General features: G+C 36.4%; 1 protein-coding gene across 1 annotated transcript in view; it reads right to left on the reverse strand.

Annotated features, from left to right (window-relative positions):
* Nucleotides 1-3143: 3143 nt before the first annotated feature.
* AHCTF1 (AT-hook containing transcription factor 1) overlaps nucleotides 3144-9222 on the reverse strand; it is a 68303-nt gene continuing 62224 nt past the window's right edge. Inside the window, exons 33-35 of the mRNA XM_007467524.1 lie at nucleotides 6759-6892; nucleotides 5581-5663; nucleotides 3144-3603 (exon numbers count right to left, since the gene is read on the reverse strand). Of these exons, the coding sequence (XP_007467586.1) occupies nucleotides 3414-3603; nucleotides 5581-5663; nucleotides 6759-6892 (407 nt within the window). The 3' untranslated portion in view covers nucleotides 3144-3413. The remainder of the gene's footprint in view (nucleotides 3604-5580; nucleotides 5664-6758; nucleotides 6893-9222) is intronic.

A 9222-nucleotide genomic window follows, 5' to 3' on the forward strand; every position in this document is an offset into this window, starting at 1 on the left:
ATTAACTATGATGATAATGATTTTTGTTTGCTACCTGCATTATCTTTTGTTTTTTATTTGTTTTAGTCTTTGTGTTTGACCCTGAAGAATTTCCTGGGGAAAAAAAAAAAAAAGTACGTTCTTTTTTGAGGGTATGTTCTATAAATAAATCTGACCATGGTGATGGTTGCATGTATCTGTGAATATATTTTAAAAAATTGAATTATACACTGTAAATGAGTTAAATGTATAGAATATAAATTATAATTTCAATAAAACCATTTAAAAGATATTGATACTGTGGTGAAAATAACTATAGCAGCTACTATTAAAAGTTTGTCTTGTTAAGCATAGTGCTAACTTACAGATCATTTCATCCAGTGTTTATAACAGTGACCCTGTGAGGTATCAATATCTCCATTTTACACGTAAGGAATTCAAGGCTCAGAGCTTAAAAACGTGAAGGCTACACAGTGGGTAAGTGATAAAGTCAGGTTTTGAACTCAAGTTCATCCGACTTCAAAGGCTCCTGACGGCCTTTTTCTTACAACAAAGGAAGTCTCATAAAGTTGGTTCTCTGATCCACAGTGAAGACAAAGACTGGATATGAAGTTAGAAAATTGGGCAGGGTCTAGGTCACCAAGGCGGTATAACAGTTGTCCAGGTGTGATCCATAACTCTTTACCCCCAAACCACCTCTTGAATTCATTCTCTTTCCTCCTTGCTACTATTCTAGTCTAAGATAACCAACTTTGGTGGTAGATTTGAATCAAATGCAATCACTTTTAGTGGACCTAAAGGCTGTATAATTATGTAACTGCTTTACTGCCCATTTCTATATCCTTGTTAACTGTTTAAAACTTGCAGTTAGTTTAGTGATATTAAAGTCCAGTGAAAAATACCCCTGGAATAACTTTCAATGTGTTGATGGGTTAGGTCATAAAATGGTTTTATTTCCCTTTTTTTGGCCAAAACATTTAATTTACTGATCACAAGTTAATTCTTTGACAGTTTCTGCATCAGTTCCCTGAGAAACTATGCCACTTTAGAAACCTTAAATATCTGCTACACTTGAAGTTGTCTAGTTATACATATAAAGTTATCTAATCATATATCTGCCTAATTGCTAAAATATTTTCTGCAATATAGAGGAATGTCAAGGGACAGGGCAGAACTGGTACCAAAACTGAAAATGTGCAAAGCAGTATTTTGTTTTAATGGACAAGAAAGAAAAAGCGGCAAATTGTACAAGCGGGAAAAAAGATGTAATATGAGGTCATCATTACACTGTATCCCATTCAGAATTAATTACTGTCAAATAAACCTTTGCATGCGGTTCTAGCATACTCTTATCCAAATCTTACTTATCCTTTATGGTCATCACAAATGCTTCTAGCTCCAGAAGTCTTCAAGTTCTGTGCAGGCAGAATGAACTACACCTGATCGTTCTCTGGGTGCCAAGATGATTTACCTTACCACGGTACATACTGCTATAAATTATTAACATACATAGACGGTACACTGTATCCTCGGTTTCTAGTTCAGCGTTTGAGCCACAACAATCGATCAAAACTCTGCTGAAGGGGTCAACTGTTAACAGTTATCTTAAGATTCAACTATTCCACTGATAATCAAAGATAAGCCAATTGCTAAAGGTCCCAGAATGAGTATAATCCATAAATTGTTTAACGACTGGCGTTTCTGTAAAGTTAGATAAATACAATTATACATAAAAGCCTGTAAAATGCAGAGTTCATTCAGAACTGGGAATTTGTTTGCTTATGACCTATTGTTTTTGAGGGGCAAAAAGTACATTATTAAAAATACATAGCACATGTCTATATTCACCAAACTGCACTGATTTAAAACATTATTAACTTGACAATACGTTTTTCTTGTCAATTTTTTTATTGTGCTATTTGCTCAAACGAATGAAATGAAGTGTTTTCTGAATTATGTTTAGATCTTTACCCATTTAACAAGTTAATTTAAATAAATTTAATATTCGGTAAATGACAAGCAGCTTAAATACAAGTTTGATAATTATTATTTAAAAAATTAATAAAGTGAAAGTCATAGTCAAACTTTCAACAAGGCAATGTAACATTTATCACTAACCTGACTGAAGGGCCGCACTCGTACTGCCACTCTCACACTGTCAATACTTGGCATAGGCATTTTCATCATTTTCCCATTATTCATATTATTTGGTAGAAAAATAATGTAGAAAGTACACTGCTTATGCTTCACACTGAAACACTGAAAGCTTAGCCAACAAAAGCAGTCTGTTTCTAGACAATCAATTATTAATGGTCCATTCATTACACACTATCAATTACCTGTTATAATTTTACAATACTTATTTATTGATGAATTTTATAGCCCACATCAAGCATCACCACTTAATTGCACACAGTCACATTGCAGAGAACAGTGGTTTTTCTTTTCCTTTTCCACATTTACTCACACTCTTTATCCATCCTCAATATTCTGTGCCTGAGGTCCTATGAGAATTTGTCATTTTAAAACCTGAATATTAAGGGATTTCTGCGATTCAGTAGCAAGCTCCTTCACAGCAAGAATATTTATAAAATTTGATCAGACTTCTCATTCTATGAATATCAGGCACATACAAGGTGCACTGAAGAGCCACGAAACAGATGGATTTTACATTTCCTTTCTGACTACTCAAACCCTTTTAAGAAGTTGCTAGTGAGCAGTGAACCGGTCAGTCTAACCTGGATAATCAGTCTCTGAATAATTAAGAGACTTTAAGGATAACAGCCTTTAAGCTTGCTGAACAAGAAATGCCAACATTATATTTAACCAACGCATTACTTGGAAAATTACTAATTTGAGGTAGAATGCACAAAATATGTTAAACTACAAAAAAGTGGCAAAATTACATGCCCATAATTCAATTTCAAGACAGTAACAGCCTTCCCAATTTATGATCAGAAATCTTAATCACAGAAGCAAAGTGCATACATTATAAAACAGCAACTTAAAAAAAAAACAAAACAGTTCGATCATCTTCATTTTAAAATTGGTCTAATACTTTTAACCACAGAGAAAGAAAATGGAACCACTACCTACTAGCATATAAAATCATTATTAAAACAGAAATCCCCTCTCAAAAATCTAACAGACACACAGACTACTGTGAAGTATACACTTTATTTAACATTCCAATAATAAGCCATATTTACATATTATATAAATGTATGAAGTCTTAATATATAAAATAGAAAAAACTGCCTGGACTAAAAGAATCACACTCCATATGGAGTTACTTTACTTATTGAAGACATTCTGTTTACAAAAATTTACAATAATTTATATAAATTATTTTTCTTCCAAATTAGATGATTTTTAATAATCCACACAATTCTTATGACTTTACAAATAGGTGAACATTAAAAACTGGAAAAAAATTACAGCATTTTTCTGCGTAGAACTTGCTTTGGAAAAGAAGACAATTTCTTCCTGCTCCTTCCAAGAGTTTTTCCTGTTACTTCTACAGTCTTTCTTGGTTTGCTCTTTACTCCATCAACTGGGCTTGCCAAGGGGGAAATCAGCTTAATTTCTACTGGAGGAGGTGACCAACTTTCTTTTTCTGTGTTTCTGAAATAAAGATTTAATTTAAGTAACAATAAACATGTTATAATATAAAATGTAATTGGCTTCCCAATATATTGAAAGAAATCTTAGGGATTAGTCTTTTCTAGTGCTTTATTTTATAAAGGAGAAGTGAAATAAAACTTTAGTCAAACTAATCAGAGGCAGAGTTAAGGTTTCACATGACAGAAATTTTCTTTATGGTTGGGATACTCAAAACAATTACTGCTGAATTTTCATTTACATGTTTCATATGTACTAATAAATACTGCTGGGTTACAAGGAGGGGTCAAGTACCAGTAGCCAGTCCATGGAATGAGAGCCCAGCAGGCCCATGATGAGATGTATCAGAAACAACAATTCTCAAACACCAGCAATTAGTAACTGTGTATATATTTTCATAATATGAAGTTTTCCACATATACAGAAAGCCAATTTATATGTAGTGTTATTATAGTCAAAAGCTTTCGTTAAATCAGTTTTTAAAGTAAGATAAAATGGATTACTTTGTACTTTTATGAAATTCAACTTAAGCAAAATATACCTGAAATGGAGTAATTTCCCCATGGATGAACTTTTAATTGCTAATAGTGAAATAATCACAGAATTTTAAAAAGTTTTTAACGATTTTTACTGATAGTTATCTATCTTTACTAAGGTGAAACATCCCACTCCCCTCCCCCAGCTCATTGTAAAAACAAAGATTCAGTGGGTATTCAACTACTACTACCCTTCTTTTTTCCTTTTAATTAATTTTTATTGGAGTATAGTTGCTTTACAATGTTGTGCTAGCTTCTACTGCACAGCAAAATAAATCAGCCATACATATACATATATCCCCTCCATTTAGGACACTACAGTGCCTTAAGTAGAGATCCTTGTATTATACAGTATGTTGCCATCAGTTGTCTACTTTATACATAGTTATCAGTAGTGTATATGTGTCAATCCCAATCTCCCAATTCCTCCCACTGCCCCCCTTTCCCCTTGGTATCCATACATTTGTTCTCTACGTCTGTCTCTATTTCTGCTTGGCAATTAAGGTCATCTATATCATTTTCCTAGATTCCACATACATGCGTTAATATACAATATTTGTTTTTCTCTTTCTGACTTACTTCACTCTGTATGACAGACTCTAGGTCCATCCACCTCACTACAAATAACTCAATCTCATTTCTTTTTATGGCTGAGTAATATTCTGTTGTATATATGTACCACATCTTCTTTATCCATTCCTCTGTTGATGGGCATTTAGATTGCCTCCATGACTTGGCTATTGTAAATAGTGCTGCAATGAACAATGGGGTGCGTGTGTCTTTTTGAATTATGGTTTTCTCTGGGTATATGGCCCAGTAGTGGGATTGCTGGGTCATATATAGTTCTTTTTTAGTTTTTTAAGGAATCTCTATACCGTTTTCCATAGTGGCTGTATCAATTTATATTCCCACCAACAGTGTAAGAGGGTTCCCTTTTCTCCACACCCTCTCCAGCATTTATCGTTTGTAGGTTTTGGTTTTTTTTTTGCGGCACGCGGGCCTCTCACTGTCGTGGCCTCTCCTGTTGCGGAGCACAGGCTCCGGAAACGCAGGCTCAGCGGCCATGGCTCAGGGGCCCAGCCGCTCCGCGGCATGTGGGATCTTCCTGGACTGGGGCACGAACTACTGTATCCCCTGCGTCGGCAGGCGGACTCTCAACCACTGCGCCACCAGGGAAGCCCTGTTTGCAGGTTTTTTGATGACGGCCATTCTGACTGGTGGGAGGTGATACCCTTCTTTAAAAAGGATGAATGAATGGGCTTTCATGCTATATAAGAAAGCCACCTTCTGCAGTGAAATCTAACAATTACACAGAGCCTGTGCAGATAAATGCCCCTAAGAATTACCCTTTTCTGATGAGCTTAATTTCTCTTTTTAAGTTAAGAGTCTTCTCTAATTTTAAGAAACAAAACGGGAAAAAATAATAGCATAGAAAAAGTCTTACTTGCTTGCTTGTTTTGTTTTTGCAGTCCTGGTTCTTTTCACTTGTTGCTTTCCCACAGTTTCAACTGATTGAGCATCATCTTCCTATGGGTTAAAAATTTTAAAAGATGAACCTTATGTAATTAAACAATTGAAATCTAAACTAAAAAGTTCCACCCTGAGTCAAGGAATATAGCCAAACAGTGCTAAATGAATTTAAACTTAACAAATATCAAATGGACTTATATTTTTTGGTAGAAACCTTGGTCATCTAGGACAGCTCATTATCCCTTATCCCCACACATTGTTATCTCCAAGTCTTATCAATTTTATTTTGGAATATTTCCATTGTCCCCCTGCCCTTTTGTTCTATTGACTCTGTCCAAATCCAGGCTCTCGGGGCATAAAAATTAGGCCACCAGTAACTATTTTTCCTCCATAGAATTCCCTTTTCACCGAAACTACTTAAAGCAGGCACATGGCTATTTGCTAGTTTGTGAACAGCCCCACCCCCTTCCTCATGCATCACCAGGCTTCTGTGCCTTTGCGTCTGCTGTCTTCTCCTCCAGCAATGCCCATCTCCTTTACCTACAGGGTCTACAGGGTTATCTGGGTATAAATGATCCTTATCATGCTGTGAAATAATTATCTGTATTTTTGCCTCTTCAATTAAACTGAACTCCTGAAAAACAAGGAATCTGCCTGAATTATTTTCGTGCCTTTGTCCTTGTATAGTAGCTGGCTCACAGCAGATAATTCAAGACATGCTTATGAATTAAGACTGGTAAATATAAGGGTATCATGCTCACATTCAATCCCTGAACTATTTTTATTTTAGAGTTACATGCAACTAGTCAGCTCTGAAACACTCCCTCTCCAAGTGTGGTCTGTGGATGACACTCCAAGGGGGGTCAAGGACCTACATTTTAAATAAATACATCCAGATAATTATGGTGGGAGACTACAATTTAAAAAACCTTCCCCTAATAGGTAATTTAAACTGCAGCTGCCAATAATAAACCATGAGTAACATACCAATCTGTCTTAAAGGTCGTATCCCCCAAAGTGCAGAAAAGACTATTTTGGACTTAATAGTATAAATGTCTGCTCTTTTTTAAAGAAGTTTATGTAGGACGCATTGCTTAAAAAAATAAAAAGCATGTTTAAATACACATGCAAATAAAATCATGCATTTCTTACCAGTTCAGCTACAAGTTTGGATGTGTTAGATGTGTTTTTCCGCCTGGTCCTTAAAGTAGGAGGTGAGAAGACAAATTGAGAAGATATATCCGAAACTAATTCTTGCAGCTGCACAGGAGCCTCTATTTTTTTAGCTAAAGAAAGGTAGAAAGAAAGAACAAAACACTGTATATCTATTTATATATATCTATTATATATATATATAGACATATAAATTCAACTTTCAACAAAAAGCAAGATCTGTGAAGTGCAGTTAAGGGCAATAACGCAAAGCACAATAAAAAGAGGTATGGCATATTTGAAGGTTTGAAATATGGTATGGCAAAATGAAGGTTTGTGGCAAGTCTATCAGTGCCATTTGTCCAATAGCATTTGTTCACTTCATGTCTCTGTCACATTTTTGGTAATTCTCCCAGTATTTCAAACTTTTTCATTATTACTGTATTTGTTACAGTAATCTTTGATGTTACTATCGCAAAAAGCTCGCTTAAAGCTCAGATGATGGTTAGCAGTTTTTAGCAATAAAGTATTTTATAATTAAAGTATGAACATTTAAAAAATACTACTGCACACTTAAAAGACTACAGTATAGTGTAAACATAACTTTTACATGCACTGGGAAACCAAAAAATTTGCGTGACCTGCTTTAATGTGATATTTGCTTTATTGTGATAGTAAGGAACCTAATCTGCAAATATCTCCCAGGTATGCCTGCCCTGTGTAACCTGAGCTACTTTGCTTCATAATTCCTACTTTTCCAGAGGCAAGGTTTTTATTTTAAAAAGTAATTTTATTTACAAAGAAGAGACTCAAACCCTCTTTCCTTTCAGCTTATTCTGAGCCAGTTGTTCCATGCAAGGGGAACAACAAAAAAGTCCACAGCATAACAGGAAAAGAGCAAACAGAAAGTAACAATACAGAAAAACAGGCTGATAGGAAGATTTTCCATAGACAAATAGAAATGGCTTAATTAAGAATTACTTGAAAGTATGTAATTAAAAATATTTATCCAGGGGCTTCCCTGGTGGCGCAGTGGTTGAGAGTCCGCCTGCTGATGCAGGGGACACGGGTTCGTGCCCCGGTCCGGGAAGATCCCACATGCCGTGGAGCGCCTGGGCCCGTGAGCCATGGCTGCTGGGCCTGCGCGTCCGGAGCCTGTGCTCCGCAACGGGAAAGGCCACAACAGTGAGAGGCCCGCGTACAGCAAAAAAAAAAAAAAAAAAATTATCGGGCTTCCCTGGTGGCGCAGTGGTTGAGAGTCCGCCTGCTGATGCAGGGGACACGGGTTCGTGCCCCGGTCCGGGAAGATCCCACATGCCGTGGAGCGCCTGGGCCCGTGAGCCATGGCCACTGGGCCTGAGCATCCAGAGCACGGCAACGGGAGAGGCCACAGCGGTGAGAGGCCCGCGTACCGGAAAAAAAAAAAAAAAAAATCGCACACTTCATCTCAGATTTTTTCCCTGTTTTTACTATAGGGTCTCCATATTAATGGCAGTTTAGCAATGTAATTATGGAAGTGGCATGGTGCAGCTGAACCAGTCTGCCAGAAATTAAATCCTAGCTTCTGGATTTATTAGCTGTGGGACAAAAAGCAAGTTACCTAAACCTCTCTGTGCCTCAGTTTCTATAAAATGAGATTCAAAATAGCACCTTTAAAGTTACTGTGGCGATTAAAGATTAGAATAATGTTAATATATGGTAAGTGCTTTATGGATGTTTCCATGTTATAATGTTATTATTACAAGAATATAATTTACAAATCTTTGGAATAAAATTCCCAAATTATAGTTCAATGATATTTCACCTACCGGGACAATCAAGAGTTCTATAAGATATCAAATTCTGTAAAGCATGTGATTTTTAACAAAAGAGGGTCAGAAATAAAAGTCATCTCCACTCCCAGCTGATAAGTGGCATAAGTGGCACTGGTGGTAACTCCTCTCTTTTGCATACAGACAAACAAATCTATGCTCTATGAAAATGATACATTCTATTTTTCTTTTTCCAGGCTACCAGGAGCAACAGCTTCTTTGGCTTTTCAAAGACCAGCTCGTATTTTTCACCTACGGTTCCCAACTGCACCCAAAGGAATAAAGAAGGAAATACAAAAATACATTATCACGTGCAAAAATGTTCAGCCCCACCATTCCTTCCATACGCTTCTATTAGCCAGACAAGACTTTATTATACTTTCAATTCCTTGCGTACTTCGGTAAGCTTCCTGAGGGTAAGTTTTGGTGGCCAGTGCTACTTAAGGCCTAAGAAGTTCAAAAGTCCTATAGATTCAAACCCAATAATGTACTGGTAAACAGCTTTCTGGGAAGGAAAACCCAACAACAACAAAAAACGCAACTCTGACTTACAGCATTTGCTTATTTCTGTGCTATAAATGTTCCACGGCTGGCTCACAAAATTCCTGAATATTTAACAACTGGCTCTCACTAGCCAGCAGGAAACAGGCACA

Source organism: Lipotes vexillifer, unplaced genomic scaffold, assembly GCF_000442215.2.
Source record: "Lipotes vexillifer unplaced genomic scaffold, Lipotes_vexillifer_v1.1 scaffold1705, whole genome shotgun sequence".
Lineage (NCBI taxonomy): Eukaryota > Metazoa > Chordata > Mammalia > Artiodactyla > Lipotidae > Lipotes > Lipotes vexillifer.